The 18948-nt window shown below is 44.0% G+C and overlaps 2 protein-coding genes across 4 annotated transcripts in view; both read left to right on the top strand.

Annotated features, from left to right (window-relative positions):
• On the top strand, positions 1-4806 carry tmem9 (transmembrane protein 9). Of its 3 annotated transcripts, none has more exons than XM_036533371.1 (6): positions 1-86; positions 1221-1362; positions 2056-2147; positions 2923-3031; positions 3184-3315; positions 3421-4806. In XM_036533371.1, the coding sequence occupies exons 2-6, from the start codon at positions 1264-1266 to the stop codon at positions 3559-3561; spliced, it is 573 nt and encodes a 190-aa protein (XP_036389264.1). In that variant the 5' UTR covers positions 1-86; positions 1221-1263; the 3' UTR covers positions 3562-4806. The 3 variants fall into 3 exon arrangements, with proteins under 3 accessions (XP_036389264.1, XP_036389265.1, XP_036389266.1); XM_036533372.1 differs by having other exon boundaries at positions 1-100; XM_036533373.1 differs by lacking the exon at positions 1-86 and adding an exon at positions 107-270.
• Positions 4807-6805: 1999 nt separating this feature from the next.
• The window catches only part of LOC118780332 (dihydropyridine-sensitive L-type skeletal muscle calcium channel subunit alpha-1-like), a 29305-nt gene continuing 17162 nt past the window's right edge, over positions 6806-18948 (top strand). The window contains exons 1-12 of the mRNA XM_036532769.1: positions 6806-7250; positions 9897-10002; positions 13982-14121; positions 14338-14471; positions 15016-15168; positions 16083-16288; positions 16392-16495; positions 16815-16960; positions 17326-17407; positions 17757-17917; positions 18019-18244; positions 18507-18714. Coding sequence (XP_036388662.1) covers positions 7063-7250; positions 9897-10002; positions 13982-14121; positions 14338-14471; positions 15016-15168; positions 16083-16288; positions 16392-16495; positions 16815-16960; positions 17326-17407; positions 17757-17917; positions 18019-18244; positions 18507-18714 — 1854 coding nt within the window. The 5' untranslated portion in view covers positions 6806-7062. The remainder of the gene's footprint in view (positions 7251-9896; positions 10003-13981; positions 14122-14337; positions 14472-15015; positions 15169-16082; positions 16289-16391; positions 16496-16814; positions 16961-17325; positions 17408-17756; positions 17918-18018; positions 18245-18506; positions 18715-18948) is intronic.

Genomic DNA, 18948 nt, shown 5'->3' with positions numbered 1-18948 from the left:
TCGTCTGCGTTTCCTACGAACAGTAGTGTTGTCAGTGACTGATACAGGAAAAGAGGAAGCTCTTTGTGAATGTGACAAACGTAAAGGTACGTTGTAAATTGTAAGTAACCTATTACAAAGAATACTATCTGTATGTTTTGTTGAACGTTTGCTGAAATAAAGCAGCGAATCTATAACTGTAACTAACCGCCCTAAGCTATCTACAGTATTCGGCGAGCAAGTGAGCTAGCTAACAGTAATACATTGGAGCAAGACACAACTCGATAGCAGGTAACATACGGTGTCGAGTTCACTTGCAAAAAATTGACATTTAGCTCTAAGAGGTAGCTAGCTTGTTACCTTGTAGCTAGGTGGGGATGTAGCTCAGTCGAGGGAGTGTGCTTGGTACCTAGATGAAATTGGTTAACTAGGTTAGTGGAGATTGAAGAAAAATCTGCAAAGACGCGCAGTTAACCAGTATTAAACCTACCTGGTGTCTGTTATCATTCTGTTGCTTGAATCGATTGTATTATTCTGCGTTCATTGGGATTTCCGATTGCATTTATTGCACTATGGTATTTCAAAGCTTATACTGTAGGTTGCAGAAGTGGTGGCTTGTATGTTGTATGGTTATCAGCTAGGCCAGAGCGTTTAGCATCATGTTATTGCGAGAACGTTTTGTGAAGAGGCTAGCGTTTTGGCTAACGCGATGTAGAAAAACAATGAAAGTCATCGAAACAGATCATGCGACTATTGTATATTCTGTAGAATGGTATGACGAGATGACAACAAATATTAAACTTTTTTAAAATGTCCATAATCATTTTATTTTAATTATTAATTCACAGTAATTGCCAGTAAACTCTTATGACCACAAATGAATCGGGACACACCGGAAGCTTTAATATGGCTCCAAGATCATGACCGCATCCCGTGTAATCAAAAACAAGAACACCGGAAAGGCACACAGATAGCGGACTGACTACTTCTGGTTTTGTTTAAATAAATTACTTGTGTAATTAGGGAAAGGAAACTGGGACATTAAAAGCTTCACAAAAAAATGGATGCATTCATAAATTAAAAAAAAAAAATCTACTGCACTGGCAGTTAGGATTTCTAAATGGATGGTTGAACCAGTTGGAATTTCAGTGTTTGTGATGATGAGTGTGTTTGTAATGGCTGTAGTAAGACAGATTCATGTTTGCAGTAGTACTGGTGGTAATTGTAGCATTCTTTCCTAGGTGTCCCCTCTTTCTCCAGGGTCGTGTGCAGAGTGCTGGCGGTATGGTGTTGCACAGCACAATCCGAAATCTTAGGTGTCCCCTCACCCTCCTAGTGGCCATGGTTCTCTTCGAGGTCATATCCCATGCACATGCCAGCAAGGTAACTCATCTCCCACACTTGGACTATACCATTAAAACAGCTGGCATTTACCCCCACGCTTAAACTGTACCACTTGAACAGCTGGCATTCCAAACCTTCCCTGGTAGATAATGTTCTAAGGGATTCAGAATGAGTTAACTCAACTGTTTTCCTAATTCCTGAGGCTTGGTCTGTATGTGGCACTCAGATTCTGTGTGCATAGAAAGTGTACCGAGGTTTTATTTTGGAGACCAGAAAACCCAGTATGTCAGCACCATAAATATCTACCATCGGCTTTATGACTTGAACATAATATGAATCCTGTGTTGCATTTTTGTCACATGTATTTAGCAATGGAAGGAAGTCGTTCACTTTCTGGAGCTCACACTCAGTAAATCAGGGTGTTCCATTTTAGATTCTCTTGGCAGGAGTCACAGCAAATTGCAATCTAAACCTGTCCTCAGGAGCTATTCTGCGCTGCAGTGTCTAGATGGCGCTGTGTTCATGCTGATTCCACACCTCTGTGTACCTTTCCTTTCTGGTTTTATGGGTTTGCCTCAGTTTTTCCAAGGGAGACGTCTCTCCTTAGAACTCCGTAAATTACTGATTGTAGCTAATACAACAACTGAATCATGAATATGGCTCAGTATCAATGCCTCTAAATAAGAGCTAGTGTGATAATGGCAGATTCTGACTGGGCTTTTCTTTCCGCAGAGCTTTGAGGACGTGCGCTGTAAGTGCATCTGCCCTCCGTACAGGAACATCAGTGGACACATCTACAACAGGAACGTGTCTCAGAAAGACTGGTGAGATTGCAGCACCGTGGAACCGTGAAGAGGGGAGCTAGATTTAGGATCTGCAAGAACTGCAGCTTCCATTAACAGCCACAGAACACTGGGGTTAATGCCAGGATATTTCCCACAGATGTGGAGCTTATTTATGCCTTAATCAATGAACCTGTTAGCCTTTTTGACTCTAGCCATTCATGTCCTACAGTCACTCAATAAAATAGGTAAATATGATATTTATGAAATGTGTCAGTCACTGCGAGCTGGCATGTTTTCATTAAATGAAAGAAAAAAAAATTATTCATGGTGACACATGGAAAATAAGATATAAAATTGTTCCCTCATGCTGTAGCTATCAATATAAATAAAGGCAATGTTCTGTTTGCACTGTACTGTACACTTTAGTCTTAGTAGTTCAATTTGGATCCATCTGCTCATGTATTCTCAGTGAGTGGGGTTAGGATGGCTCTACATGAATGTTTCTGAATGTGTCGCATAAGAGAGACCAGCCTACCCTACCCATATACTAACAAAATGCAGCCTGGGTTTATATTTGGCAAGGTAAGCTTTTAACTGACAACTAGCTTTTTGAAGCTACATTACATCTCATGCATCAGTGGAATAACAAGGTGAAGAGTAGATTGGCCAGTTAGAGCCACCTAATGATGTGTATTAAACCAGAAGACAGTTGTGCATATTGATTGCTCTTTTTCTCTCTCTTGCTGTCTCTTTTGAACTGCCCCTGGCCCCCTCTCCCTCTCTCCCTCTCTCCCCCCTTCCCTTCCTCCCCCAGTAACTGTCTGCATGTGGTAGAGCCCATGCCAGTGCCGGGTCATGATGTGGAGGCGTACTGTCTGCTCTGTGAGTGCAAGTATGAGGAGCGCAGCAGCAACACCATTAAGGTACAGAGTTTCTTACCCAGATTGCATGTGTGTAGAAAAGCCACAGCAGCATCAAGGTGCAGAGATTCTTACCCAGAATGCACATGTGCAGAGAAGCTACCACAACAGGCAGCGGAGAGAGTGAGCACAAACAGAGAATCCCTCTGTCCCAGGTGACCATCATAATCTACCTGTCTGTGGTGGGCTCCCTCCTGCTATACATGCTCTTCCTGCTGCTGGTCGACCCCCTGATGCGCAAGCAGGACATCTACACCCAGCCCTTACAGAACGAGGAGGACACAGAGGTACCAAGCACTCTCTCTCACACACACACTAACATTACCACTGTCAGTCAGTCAGTCGGTCAGGGAGGAAGTGTGTAACTTGCTGCTCTCTGTCTCCCCCTGCAGGACATGCGGGCCCCTGTGGAGGGGCTGCAGGTGCGGGGGAGCACGGTGCTGGAGCGGGTGGAGGGGGCCCAGCAGCGCTGGAAGAAACAGGTTCAGGAGCAGCGCAAGACCGTCTTCGACCGCCACAAGATGCTCAGCTAAACCTCCTGTGCTGCGCTGGAGCCCGGCTCCGCCCCTTTACACAACCACACCCCTGCTCTGCAACCATACCCATCCCTACGCACACCACAGCCTTCAGCTCATCCACCATCTCCACCTGGCAATTGCGGCAGTGTTTCGGTAATGTCCACGGCGTTACAGGGACATTGTGAGAACGTTGCCTGTCATTCCCCATGCGACTCTGCTGTCATTTCAGCCTGCTCTCCCCCAAGCCCTCAGTGTTCTTTCAAGAAGCTCGCTTGTCATTTTCTGGTTGCGTGCTCCAGAATCTCTGCGCACAAGGGTGTGGGCCTCCTTTGGCCTTTTCCTGACCGTCCTCCACTCAGAGGCGAGGGATCTGCATGGGCCTGCAGTGTGCTGTCTGTAAGCAGGAAACTGCTCTGCCAGGTGTGAAGGCACTTGTCAACAGTGGATCTCTGCACTTTTACTCTGCCTTTCATTTGCATTTTTTCTTTCTTTCCTTGCTGTAGTGCATTTGGAAGATACAATGGGGAAATCTTTATTTGACTGAATTTCATGTAATTCTGAATTTGAGTTAATCTGTGTGGAAACGGATAGATCTATTTGCACCGTCACATTCAGCTGGTTGGTGTCACTGACATAAAACCAGGCTTTTGTAATAGATGCATGTCTGTTATCATAGCTTGGTTAAATGCAAGCAGTCCTTTGTAGGCAGTCATTTTTATCTGTGTGATACAGATCAGAAAGGGAAAGCTTTAGTTTGAATGTCGTCTTTGTGAAACACTTTTGGATCTTGCACTGTATTACTGTTGGGTTTGCACTGGGCTGGCTGTAATATGAGGCCCTGTCTTTAATGTCATAATATCATTATTATATTTATGTCATGTGTTGTAGGCATATGTTGAATTTTGAATTCTGTTTGTATCAGGTGTAGAATCACTGAATTGCTCTTGCTCTTGATTTCTGAGCATGTGTCGTTGCATTGGAAACGCTCCATTCCGTGGAATGGTGGTGATGCGTAATGGTGGACGCTGCCATTCCATCACTGTTCCCTCCATCACAGGGAGTTTCTCTCTCTGTGTGTCTGCGCCTCCGGCCACACGGGCTGCTGTTGTTCCCTAATGCCCCCTGGAACTCCCAGAATTCCACCCTCCTGCTGTTTATGTAATCTGTATGACTGTACGGCTTGCACTTTGTACCTCAAATAGAGTTAAAGCACTGTTTTGATTTTTTTAAAGGGCCATGTGATTTTTTTTAAATATTAGATATTTGTATGTATAGACTTATTTGTTGTCATTGCTTGTAAGAGTAATTCTTATTATTAATATTATCATAATTATGCTTATGCAGCTTTTCTGCCTGTGTTATATACAAGATCTATATCTCTCTCTCATATTTATACAGTACCAGTCTAAAGTTTGGACACAGCTACTCATAGAAGGGTTTTTCTTTATTCTTACTATTTTACACATTTTAGAGTAATAGTATTCTAATTCAAATGGAAAATATTTTAGAAAATAAAAAATAACACAAATGGAATTACGCAGTGACCAAAAAAGTAATAACCAGAACAAAACTCTTATATTTTAGAATTCTTCAAAGTAGGCAAAAATATTTGTTTAAATTAATTATTTAAAAAATTGTCTTTTATATTTGTATAAGAACCAAATTTCAAAGTCTTTAGTTCAAAATGCCTTTGAATGCATGTTTCCCATCATCTTAATCAAGTGTGTCCAAACTTTTGGCTGGTACTGTATACACACACACACAGTTTTGTGAATACTGTTTGCTTTTGTTTTTGGTTTCACTGAATTGCATAGTTTTGCATTTAATGAGGGCAAATCATTGGAGTTTGAAGTGGCACACTTAAGATTGTCTCTGTACGACACTTTAAGATGTAACTTTCCTGCTTTACAAACAATAAATTACTGTCTGAAGAATCAGCCTTTGTGTAGAGGGGCAGTTTGTATTCAGTGATACCTTGATGTCATTTTTATATATAGTTATTCATAAAACCAGTGTGCTATTTCATAGCATATTGGTTTCAAAATTGTTGAGACGTAGAAAATGAACAACCTCGGAAGCACACTCTACAATCATACTACATACGGTCATTTTTTTCACGTGAAAATGCCACAGATAGCCGTGTTCTCTAGCTGGTCACTTAAAACTGTATTTATATTCAAAAGTTTCATCAAAAGGTGTTGAACTATCCTTGACGTACCTCTGCAAAGTGGAAAAGGTTTCTGTAAATGGTTTTGTGAATGGAGATCAAGTCTTTGGTGAGACTTTCACTTGTGAGTGTATTTAGGTCAGTGGACCTCTGGCAAATGCATTTTATTACCTCTCCTCCGAAGAGCAGTCCATCTGTCAGTGAAATCTGATCTAAAGTCACATCGCACTCAGCCTGTGTCAGAGGTAATGTTTTTGTAATATTCAGTCAACGTTGCAGCAGTGCAGGTCCTCTGTTGTGGTGGTGTGCAGGTGGGCTGAATGATCTGGGCTGGAAATGGCAGTAAATGAGGACAGTGACACATACTGATGGATGGGTGTCGGTCTCAGGTGTCAGGGGGTGGTTACAGGATCAGGGTCAAAGCACTCTGTTCTGTTTGGTTTGGCATCTCACTCCAAAATCACTGCAGAACTGCCCGTTGGGTTTGCTGTAGTGTTAGATACTTTCAAAGTCAGGGAGACTGTGTTGCCATCAAAGTTACATTTCTGTGTGTGCGTGTGTGTGTGTATGTGTGTGTGCGCGCATGTATATGCTGTATGGATGAGTTGTGCTTAAAAATGTATCATTCCAAGTGTATAAAACATATATTTCACAAATATTTCACCTCCTTGCAGCGGCCTGGAGAAGTCCTCTGTTTTTTAGGCAGCGTAGACATTTGAATTTAATGGCCTTCCCAGCAAACTCAAGCACTGTTGAACTGTTATGTAAAAACTGTAAACACCCCCATTGTCTGTGCAATGTCACGTAAACGCAACTAACCGCTCAGGGGCCCAGGAACCTCCCCGTATCACCGCCCCGCCACTCACTTCTGACTGCACAGAGAGGCACTGCACACTGGCCGCACAGGGAGGCTGCGGGAGCCCGAAACGCAGGAACGACAGCTGCACCTCTACTTCGGTGCTGCTCCTACTCCTTTTCTGCTGCCTCAGGACCCCCCTGACCCCTCCCCCCAACCCCAAGCATGGCCTGGGGCCTGTTTCACTCTTTCTATATTTAACCGCCATCGAGCCAACCCCAGCTCCCGCCCGCTGCTCCTGCTGAGTGCAGTCTGCTCCCATACTCCCAGCAGCCGTGAGGAGAGGAGAGGCAGTCCTGTCTCTGAGAGAGGGAGACGGAGGGAGAGAGAGGCGGAGGGGGCAGAGGAAGAAGGGAGAGCAGCGAGAGAGTTTTTTGGACGTTAAGGAAACAGAGGGAGCCAGGAGAGGGAAGCGGCAACGTACCCTGTTGGAATACAGCAAGAAGGAGCAGCGCTTCAGGGAAAGAGCGTTTTCTAGCGGGGGCAGGCAAAGATGGAGGCCAAGAGCGATCCCCCGATGATGTCCTTCATCATGGACGAGGAGGAGCTGAAGAGGAAGCAGAGAGAGAAGCTGAAGAAGCTACAGGCCACGGGGGGCAACCCCCGCCCCGCTCGTTCCCTCTTCTTCTTCACACTGAAGAACCCCTTCCGCAAGGCCTGCATCAACATCGTGGAGTGGAAGTATCCTTACAGGCCTGTCACACTGCCACATACACTCTCACACACTCTCAAACTGTCACACGTAAACACACACACTCCCTCTCACACCCTCTCACAGTCTCTCACGCACACACATGCGTGCAGACACACGTATGCATACATACTCACACACATATACACATACATTTACATACACACACACAGACCTGGACATACATGTATGCACATGCTCACACATTCATAAACACTAGAGCTTATCTTTAAGCCAGTACAACGAGGGCAAGAAGTATTTAAATTATTCTCATGATTGTATGATAATGATCTTAAAATAATATTTGTGTACTGTAGCAATACAAATGTAACAAACACAGAGTACACTGCTTTGTACTCTGTGTATGTACACAGCATCCACACAACCCTTATACATCATATGCACAGCATTCACACAGCCTTTGTACATCATAAACACAGCATTCACACAGTATTCATAAATTCTAAACACAGCCATTCCTCTGGGCTCCCATTTATGATCTTTTCGGATTTTAAGGCTTTTATCTCTTGAACTTTAGCGGAAACGGTCGACTCATGCTACCGCAGTGTCAGACAGCATCCTGAAAAGGCACCAGCAGAGTGCTTCGTTTGCTGTAGAGCAGGCGTGGAGTGACTTTATCTGTACAAGCTATCAATTCAGAGATTTCTTGAGGTTCATTTTTAATGCACACATGTATATGTAACATTTCTAATAAGTGTAAATGGAATATGGAGCGTTGATAGAGTGCACCCAGAGAGCGCTACAGACTGTGGCCCAGGGGAAAACCATGTCTGGACCCGACTCTATAAATGGCTGCACCACCGAGAGAGACCACCTGTTCTGTTTCAGGTTCCAGTTCTGTTTACAGTCAGAGCTTCAGGCAGGGGACGCGACGGATGTGTGAAGGCTTTTGTTCTCCAGTGAACTCGCTTAAGTCAATTCCAGGCATTTAGCTGCGGCCTTTGCACTGTCTGGCCGCTTATCCATGGACTAACACTGCACTATTTCAAGCTGCCAGTTAAAAACGATTAAGTAGCCTCTTAATTTAGTGATAAGCGGCTGGCTCGCTTGCTTTCCCTTTCAGTTGTTTGGGGGCACAGAAGGCACGGAAGCCTCACTGTGTGGTAGGGCGCCTCAGATGAGTGATGTTCAGGGATGTTTTCCCTGCTGGTTTGCTACTCTGGTTTTGTATCATATTTCTGTGCTTGGATACATGCCCCTTTGAACTGGTTTTAAAAAGGGTAGAGAATCTCTTGGCAGCTTCCAGGTATTAGAGAGATCAGCCAGTCACCTTTTTTGTGATTTCTGATGTGCTTCTCTGGCAGCAGTCTGGAAGAGGATCCTTTTAGCTTCAGTTGGAATGTCAGGGGAAAAAGTGGACAAACCCCAGAAACCAAATGTTTTCCTGTGTCCTTTGTTTTGTTAGATGAAGTTTTCTGCTTCAACAGACAGAGGATGTTTGTGAAACACAGCCTCCAATCTTCTAAAATAATGCAAAAGCAAAAGGAGGGAAGTGTTTCTTCTTATCTCAGCCTCTGAGAGTTCATAACAACCAGGCCTCAAAAAGAAGGAAAGTTACAGAAACAGACGAAAAGGACACACATGGTCACAAGACCAAAACCCTTAGAAGGAATTGTCTGCACTGGAATTAATGGGAGCTGTTGACAGAAGCTTGGGCCCATCTTTTTAATAAGTGTTTTTAAATAGTTTGATTATATTCTGGTGCTCAGCAGCTGTCTATCCACGTCACCACCTAAAATTGGACACCAAGCTGACCTGGCAGGGGAATTCTCATCTAGCACCCCTGGTGGCAAAAATGTTCAGGCAGTATTTTACATACAGTAAAGCATTGAATGGCAGATTGATGTTATGTTTTAGGTATGAAGTTACAGCCCACAGCTCTGGTGAATACATGCTATTCCGGAGGTCACTGCGCCCCAAAGCTTGTGGTTCATGTGTTCACGTGGAGTCTGAACAAAGAAAGTTTAAAATGGGCAGCAACAACAGCTCACAACTTCTTCAGTCAAAAGACTGCAATTCCCTAAGTAGATATGTTCACAAAGTAAATTTACCAAAGTTTACCACAAATTACCAATAGCTGAGACAAAAAACTCTAAAACCTTGGACCTGCACACAATTATAAGAGTAATACTAGACATCACTTTATCATTGGATCTAATCCGGAAAATGGAGTATGTTTAGTTACAGCTTTGTGGCAAGGACGTGGAAATTCAGTTCCATTCAGAGTTCTGTTGTGGGCAATTCATATTTAATCTCTGTAAATCTTTGTTTCCAATTTCTATCGTGTGCTTGTGTTGAATTACATCCAAAATAATATTTAAGCATAAAAGTCCAAAACAGCATTTCTGAGGGAACCCTGCTGAATACCCTGTGTTCGGTGTCTTTGCGCTGTGTATCTCTATGCTGAGTATCTCTGTGCTGAGTGTCTGTGCTGAGTCTCTGTGCTGTGTATCTCTGTGCTGAGTGTCTGTGCTGTGTATCTCTGTGCTGAGTGTCTGTGCTGTGTATCTCTGTACTGAGTGCCTCTGTGCAGAGAATCTCTGCACTGTGCATCTCTGTGCTGAGCTTGGGCCGCTGCTGCCTGTCTGAGTGTCCTCCTTAGCGAATCCTCCCAGACCCTTTGAAATCATCATCCTGTTGACCATCTTTGCCAACTGCGTGGCTCTGGCCGTATTCCTGCCCATGCCTGCGGAAGACACCAACAACACCAACTCCAACCTAGTGAGTGGCCTCTGTCCCTGCTCTAACAATAGCCTGGGCGCAGTCCCACGGGGGGGAGGGGGGTGTGGTGGGGAGACACTAGAGCTAATCACTGCAGAGCAGTCAGCCAAGCCCGTTGCCCTGCAGATAGCAGAGATACCTCCATTCATCAGGCCATTATCACCTGGCCGACCAGGCATCCCCCAGCCAGCCGATCAGCATCTCGCCACCCTCCCAGCCATGTAAGATGTTCTCGCAATGTTTCCCTAGAGGTCCTGACCATGTTGCTACTAGGTTGTGACAAAGTCACTCTGTGGGTTTGTCTACTGCTTGTTGTGGCAGGAGGGTCCTGGCCTTCTGCCCCAGAGACTGTCTTCAAATGTTTCATCTGTGACTCAAAGATAGCTGATCTGTTCTGGGCCCTTATGAGACAAAATGTTGATATATTTGCAAGAAATATTTGTAACATGAGGCAAACAAAGTAGTTTTGGCTGTATAATCCTTAGTCAAATGTGCTGCATATAGCCTGTATGTTATTCCACCTAAAATGATCTCTTGATGCTGTAAGGCTTCACACAAATCATTCTGCATCTGATCATTCACAGCCATATAGCTTCAGTTTGAGCTGAATCACTGTGCGCTCCACATCATGTGGTCTCCTGCGTGCTGGGGGCTGGCTGTTCAAAGGAAAGGAGGCTGGGATTGCAGCTGCCCCCATCAGTGAGGGCACCTTAGAGTTCCCCGATGTCTCAGCCCCCCAGTATGTCTCGCATGTGACCTTTATGGAAACACCCCACCCCTGTCTGATGTTGATGACCTCATAAAATGGGGTCTCGGGGGTTGACAGAAGGAAAAGTGGTCCGTGGCACATGGCAGGGAAAGGAATGCGGAGTGTCAGTCACTCAGGGAACTGGCCAATGCCAAGAGGGAGAGGGAGAGACACAGCCAGAATAACATGAGCAGCCCTCCGTTCAGGACACACATACTTGTGACATCAGCAACTTTCCTCTATTAATAAATTTCTTTGAGCATCATCTGTACACATGAGACATCATGTAAAAATGTCAAAACAGAAAATATGGGAGAGTTAAACTTAATTTGAAAGCACATAATACATTAAGATAAGCCTTAAACCTTTCTATATATAAGAAAAAATACTGTGTAACTGGGATATTTCCTTTGATTACAATATTGGTGTTGATTTGGTCATTTTTATGGGGTTCCACAATTCATATAATGATTGTGAATAAAGTATTTATTCTCTAAGGGCATAATTTGCTCTCAAATGTTTCACTCTTTTCATTATGTTTAAAAGAGCTGTTTGAAGCACATGCCGTGTAGTTAACACTACATAACTACATAACAGTGTAGTTATTGACCATTTTGGTAGAGTCCTGTGTGAGCCTCATGGTTTCCAATATGCCCGAGCTGCTCTGAGGCTGAAAGGAAAGACATGCAGCAGGTGTTCACTACAGCTCTTTCTGTTTGGGGTTTAATGCTTTATATTTAGAACGACTCTGAATCCACACCACTCCCTTTGGATATGTGACGTTGCTGTGGGAACACGCTCAGTAATCCATACACATGAGTACAAACCCTAAAGATATATCCAAATATCCCAAAGGACTATGGATAAAGATATATACACACTTTCCTCTGGATTATTGTTAAAGATGTATTCAAACCTGATTTTCTGTTATTCTCTAAAATACTCCCTCTATCCAGATCTTGCTGATGAATATTATTAGAAATAGTTCCAAACTTTGGAATTACTGTATTAGATTTTCAGATTGTTAAATTTACTGTCAAGCATGACAACAATAGAGTGAATTGAATATTTGATTTCAAAAAGTCAATTTCATACTAAATGCTTGATCAATTACAGTGGCGGCGGGTGAACTGGAAACAGGGGAAGCCCGAACACTACCTGTAAATCTATCATTACTTTCAACCTGTTTCCCTTTATCCTCCTTGATTAACAATAAAACAAATAATTCACAGAATAATCGACACCAATCACGTAATTAGAATAATTGATTATGCTCGTGAAACACTGCAGATTGTCTGAAATTTGTGTGCTATTGCGAAAGCTACAGCATGAGATTGTTTAATTATCAAGGATTGGTTGTTCAGGTTGAAAGTAATGATAGATTTAAAGGCAGTGTTCGGGTTTCCCCTGTTTCCAGCTCACCCGTCACCACTGATCAATTAGCATGTCATGATAAAAAAAAGACTTTTTAGGTTTGACAGGGGTAGAATGATGGGTTTTTCAGGCTTGATCAATGCAATTATAAGTCAGACATCCTGTAGTATTCATCTGACATTATAAGGACAACACAATTCCTGTTTGCTAAATATCTGTGCCTTTACGTACTCCTGCATTTCTCTGACCCCAGTGTTAGCCCGCCTACCATTTCAGGGATGTAAGCTCTGAAATAGGATCCCTAGATGCTGCCTGAAGTGGGTCAGAGTACTACGCCACCCTATGGCCAGTCAATGTACTCTGTGCATTTCAGTGTAATGACCAAACTTTATACTGATTCAGTTCAGCACTGGGATGGTAACTCTCTCTATCTCCCACCAAATTACATTCTGTACTCTGTCAATGTTAGCATGCAGCTGCACCCTCAAATCACAACCAGATCTTTGTAGGACTAGGGCGGTCAATATTATAAAACAGAATTCCAACTGTCCATCTCTCAGCCTCAGAAAGCTCAAAAGCTCAAATCTGGAAGACCCAATCAAAGAAAGTTCACCATCAGAAGGACATGCAGGTGTCACCTTAAAAGGCAAAAGTGTCCTTGTTTGGCTGGCAAAAAGAGGGTTTACAGTATTGATTTTTCTTTTCAGATGGGGTTGAAAAAAAATGGGGTTGAAAGTGTCTTCATTTTGGCTGGTAAAGAGAGGGTTTGCAGTGTTGTTGTTTTGGCTGGAAAAAGAGGATTTGAAGTATTGTTCTTTCGGCTGGTAAAGATGGGGTTGAAAGTGGTTGTTTTGGTTGGTAAAGATGGGCTTCAAAGTACTGTTTTTTGGCTGGTAGAAGGAAAACTTGAAGTGTTGTTCTTTCAGCTGGCAAAGATGGGGTTGAAAGTAGGGTTCCTTTGGCTGGTAAAGATGCGGTTGCTTAATAGAGTCTGGCAGGGAGCAGCTCTTGTCACGTCTGCTGCCACAGTGATCGCGGCACAGCCGGCTACAGCGTACACACACAGGCGGCACAGAGACCATACATGGTGCTGTTTGGTATGCTTGCTCTGAGTTACAGACAGAAACCCAGGCTCTCGGCCGCGTGCAAACCTCGCGATCAGAGACATGCAGACGTGGAAGCACAACTTCTCCTGTCTCTTAGGAATGGATTTACACAATGAGAGTAATGACTCGTGTCATTGTAGTTCTCTGGAACATTGAGACTGATCACAAGCTTGGAATGTCAACTTCATAATGTCAGAACTAAAAAGGAATCTATACGGAATGTCAGGCATGGTTTGGAGGATTTTAATTCTTAGTCAGTTTTGTTAATGTTATAAATATTACTGAGTTCATGAAAATTGCACTCCAGTACACAGCCACTTAAGCAGCTGTTCAGTAAGCAGTCATTCAACTGGTCTGTCATTTATTAATGAGCTGGGTGATAAAATTGAGAAAGCAAATTTTAATACCACTCTTCTAACAGGTTACTGAGGTTTTAGTGTTGGAGCTGATTCCTTTCACTTGTCTTTCCTCAGTGCTGACTTTACTGTTGTATTCTCACCATTTAGGAATAATAGGAAGTATATGTTAAAATAAAAAATGCTTGCAAAGTCATTGATTCATTATGACAACACATTATGCATGTTTAAAATAATTAAAAGGTTGATTTAAAATGAAAAAACGGTATTTTGTTTGTCTCTTATTATTGACCACAGTATTTTTTCTGTTGAGTGGGAATGGGAAAGTTGAGGACTGGACTGCTTGTACATCATCTGTCAAAGCGTCTAATTATTGCCCTCTCTGTCTTCTACAGGAGAGTCTGGAATACATCTTTCTGATCATTTTCACGTTAGAGTGCTTTCTCAAGGTAGTGGCGTACGGGTTTCTGTTCCACGAAGGAGCCTATTTACGGAACTGCTGGAACATACTCGACTTCATCATCGTGTTCATGGGGTGAGCTGATCCATGCAGGAGTGTCTGGGGTGCAGGGGAGCTTTTTTGGAGTTCAGTTTGCAGCTCAGGCGAGTGACCAAAATTCCAGCATCACAGACAAATCAGAGCAGAGCTAAATCTTTCCTGGTCACAGCCTAACCTGCAGATAAGAGGTGTGTTAATATTCCGTGGGCTGAGCTGATTGGTTTATCTGGTCTCCCTTGGCTCCCCCCTCAGGCTTTTCACTCTTGCCCTGGATACCATTAATAAAATCTCCGGAGCCCCGGTGGAGAAAGGAGGTGGTTTCGACATGAAGGCCCTGAGAGCCTTCAGAGTCTTGAGGCCTCTGCGCCTCGTCTCCGGAGTCCCCAGTAAGGCCTTCTCCATGTGCCTGTCACAGCATCAACCGCTAATCTACAGTGACAAATAACACAGTAGCACATGAGAGATATGAATACCCACCCCCACACACTTTGGAGAAGATATCAGTGGGCGATATAGCTGTTTCAGTAGCATATTTCTTGCTCAGGCTAAACAAATGTATGACTGGTTCTTCTATAGGACCAGGTCTGGGAACTGTAACTTATGGAGTTGGACTTTGGACTTTATAAGCAGAGGTTTTAGCCTGATGTTTTTGTGCACACTGTTTGAAAAGAAAACCTTCATTAAACTCTCACAATGCCTTAGTCAACTGATATGTTACATGATATGATGGGATTCATCAGTCCTTTATTTCAAACATTCTTTACAGTATGGTTTTGCTGTGAGTGCACAGACCAAATGACATAAAAGACATTTATTCTTTCATATATATTTCATATGCTGCTTGGCATTTTTTTATCTGCTTGAGACTGACCTCTTCATTTGAGAGATACGGTGGCCAATTGTTGAAATTGGGTTGCTGTTCCCCTCCAGGCCTTCAGGTGGTGATGAACTCCATCCTCAAGGCCATGCTGCCCCTAATGCATATCGCCCTGTTGGTGTTCTTCATGGTCACCATCTATGCCATCGTGGGCCTGGAGCTCTTTAAGTGTAAGATGCACAAGACCTGCTACTACACTGGAACAGGTAAGTGTCATGGGGAACAAAGCCAGTCCAGACACTTTGCTGTTTAACAGATATAGACGACTTGGAAATATCAGCACTTAATCAACATTCAAACAGCATTATTATTGTTGTTCATATTACAATGAACTATATTCTTTTGTATGATAATGACAACATTGTGATATGCTATCATATTTTCTTCCATTACCAGTTAAATTCTGTTTATGTTCAAATTAACCATTCAGCTAGAGGTTAGTCTGGCAAACAAGTTGTTAAGTATAGCAAAAGGTTAAACCAAAGAATGTTCATTTAATGTCATTATATCCCTAAGTAATGGCAGTCTGGGATACATGTGAGGCCGCTGTTATCCATCTGAATTTAGCTGGATTAAAGGATGTCACATGCAACAGCTGCACTGACTGTAGTGTTTAAAGCTAGTCATCACTGCTGCCATAGACACTGACTATCACTGAGCAACTCGGCACACCTCGGCTGCAAAAAATCCCCACGTTTTTTCAGGGTGCAAGTGTTACAGTAATTACAGTACAGTATTCTTAGACTGTAATTAAGTGTTTGAAAAAATAAGAGACACCAGATAAGCATTCACAAAGAAAAACAAAGCAGCATATGTTGAATATATCAGTTATACATGTACACTGACTGACAGATGTAAATATGTTTTGGCTGTCCCACCATCATCGTTTATTAAAGGGTCTTTGGAGACTCAGTGCTAGTTTGGTAATATGATTGATGACTAAACTGCTGAAGAAATTACAGCTGGTGTGTAATTTACCATGTTTTAATGCCTTTTGTTCTACTTGTTTTTATTTTTCTTTTAACTATGTGGAGCACTTGAAGTTGTCAAATGAAAAAATAAAATGAAATTCACTGAAACGAATTATATTATTATTATTATTGTTATTATTATTCTGCAGAGATCATAGCGACGGTGGAGAATGAGAAGGCCTCCCCGTGCGCCCAGGCAGGAAATGGCCGTCGCTGCACCATAAACGGCACAGACTGCCGAGCCAGCTGGCCGGGGCCCAATCACGGCATCACTCACTTCGACAACTTCGGCTTCGCCATGCTTACCGTCTACCAGTGCATCACCATGGAGGGCTGGACTGACGTGCTCTACTGGGTAACTCCCCCCGACCCCAATAGCCAATCAGAGGCACTGCAATGCCCTGGTTACCTTGTGGCGGTGCTCATCTGATGCCCGTATTCCGCTGCTCTGTCCCCAGGTGAACGATGCGATCGGTAACGAGTGGCCTTGGCTCTACTTCGTGACCCTCATCCTCCTGGGCTCCTTCTTCGTGCTCAATCTGGTGCTGGGCGTGCTGAGCGGGTCAGGCACCGAGCTGCTGCTATAGAGCTACTATAATGGAGCTGCTGTAATAGAGCTGCTGTTACAGAATTTTGGTCATAGAGCTGCTCCTAGAAGTCCTAGCGGCCTAGAACAATTGGGAAATTAGGGTTGAGGGTTGAAAATAGAAATCTTAAAAATTTATGATTGGGGAATAGCTTAAGATTCAGTTTCTTCAGAATCTTTCATTTCTGAGCCCTGTCTGCTGGAAAAAAAACACTCACCCTCAATATTCTCTCTCCTCCTTTCTCTTTCTCTCTCACGGTCTCTCTCTCACCCTCTTTTTCTTGCCGTTCCTCAGAGAGTTCACTAAGGAGCGAGAGAAGGCTAAATCGCGAGGCGAGTTCCAGAAGCTGCGGGAGCGGCAGCAGCTTGATGAGGACCTGAAGGGCTACATGGAGTGGATCACTCAGGCGGAGGTCATGGACAATGACCAGGAAGGACAAGGTGCCTCTCCAGATTTTACCCTTCAGGTCAACATATAATACTGTTTCCAGTTCAGTGGGCTCATTCTCTACACCAGCCTTAGCTCTCAGCAGTGCTGAACTGGGATCACCTGTAGCTCTGAAATAGACTCTACGTTCATGTCTGGCTGCTGTACAAAAGCAACTTTGATTAGACCTGCCACATGGGCCGTCAATGATTGAATATCCATATCAAGATGGATTATCTCCTATTTAATGTTTGGGATATAGACATTTAATTTGAATCTGCTGAACCTACCTACGATCAGTCTTAGGGAGTTGTTGATATGTTAGTGCTATGTAGGCTTATTAGCACTTAGTAACTTTCCTGTGCTGTGATTTTGGCAGGACTTCTCCCACTGGAAGAAGGAGGCTCAGAAACAGACAGTCTGTATGAGATGGAGGGCATGAACCGCATTGTTTACTACTTGTGAGTACACCACAACATCCAGCACTATCAGGCTATCAGGGGACATAATGCTGAGAGTGAACTGGAAGAGACTAGGCAATAAATGTGATCCTGAGAGTTTAGTGGAGGATTCTGGGTAAAAATGTGACAATGAGAGTAAATTGGAGGATTATGGGTAATGAACATGATGCTGAGAGTGGAATGGAGGGTTCTGAGTAATGAACATTGGGACGTACCACTGAGCGTAAACTGGAGGATTATGGGAAAAGAACATGACACTAAGAGTAAAATGGAGGATTGTAGATAATGAACATTACTGAGAGTGAAGTGGAGGTTTCTGGGTAATGGATGCATTCCATCTCTCCCTCAGCCGCCGCTGGCGTCGCTGGAACCGCTTCTTCCGCCGAAAGTGCCACGTCTGGGTGAAGTCCAAGGTCTTCTATTGGCTGGTGATCCTGCTCGTCTTCCTCAACACCCTGGCCATTGCCACCGAGCACCATCACCAACCTGATTGGCTCACCAATGTGCAAGGTCAGTCCCACAGCGTCCCTTTTTACTGCCTGTCAGTGCTTACTTCCAGTCCCTGTTCTGACCTCTGGGCTCCATGTTGCACTTGCTGTTTCTGGTTTCAGACAATGCCAACAAGGTGCTGCTGTCGCTGTTTGCCATTGAGATGTTTCTGAAGATGTATGCCCTGGGCTTGCCGGCCTACATGATGTCCCTGTTCAACCGCTTTGACTGCTTTGTGGTGTGTATCGGCATCCTGGAGATCATCCTGGTCCAGGTGGATGTGATGTCACCGCTGGGGATCTCTGTGCTGAGGTGTATCCGCCTGCTACGACTCTTCAAGGTCACAAAGTAAGCAGTGCAGCTTGAAGGCTAATGCTACCCCAGGCTCAAGGGTAATGCTGCCTGCCAAACAGACAGCTGTATAATATATGATACTTGACCTCTCACTCTGGAAAGGCTTATGCTATTTTGGTTTGACTACCGTGTAATAAATTACATATGTGTGATTCAGCTTTGAGGTTTTGCTGATTGGATGATCTTTCTGAGCTACGGGCCAATCATAATGGCTAAACTGATCACTCTGTCCCCTCTCTGCACCTCTTACCGGCAGGTACTGGACGTCGCTAAGCAACCTGGTCGCCTCCCTGCTGAACTCGGTGCGCTCCATCGCCTCCCTGCTCCTCCTCCTCTTCCTCTTCATTGTCATCTTCTCCCTCCTGGGCATGCAGGTGTTTGGCGGCAAGTTCAACTTCCCGGACCAGGAAGTGCGGCGCAGCAATTTCGACAACTTCCCTCAGGCACTCATCAGTGTCTTCCAGGTAGTCTCTGAGACACACCTGCACACACCTGCATTAAAGGCTTCCCTCCGGCTTTAAGCCAGTATTTCTCAGCTACCGCTAGCGCGCCCTCTAGTGACTCCTGCCTATAATGCCATATCTTGTTATCAGTGAGACATTGTCCAATGAGCATTGAGTCTCCTAGTTAACGTGCTCATCGTTTCCACACCGTGGGTGCAACAGGCTTCATAGAAACCAGAAACTAAAATAAGCAGC

The sequence above is a fragment of the Megalops cyprinoides genome, chromosome 7, assembly GCF_013368585.1.
Source record: "Megalops cyprinoides isolate fMegCyp1 chromosome 7, fMegCyp1.pri, whole genome shotgun sequence".
In the NCBI taxonomy this organism is placed as follows: domain Eukaryota; kingdom Metazoa; phylum Chordata; class Actinopteri; order Elopiformes; family Megalopidae; genus Megalops; species Megalops cyprinoides.
This window is presented reverse-complemented; position numbering and strand designations above follow the sequence as displayed.

Coding starts and splice junctions, on each gene's coding strand:
- tmem9 (XM_036533371.1), top strand. CDS start 1,264: ATGGTGTTGCACAGCACAATCCGAAATCTTAGGTGTCCCCTCACCCTC. Junction 2,148..2,922: donor AACGTGTCTCAGAAAGACTG/GTGAGATTGCAG, acceptor TTCCTCCCCCAG/TAACTGTCTGCATGTGGTAG. Junction 3,316..3,420: donor AGAACGAGGAGGACACAGAG/GTACCAAGCACT, acceptor CTCCCCCTGCAG/GACATGCGGGCCCCTGTGGA.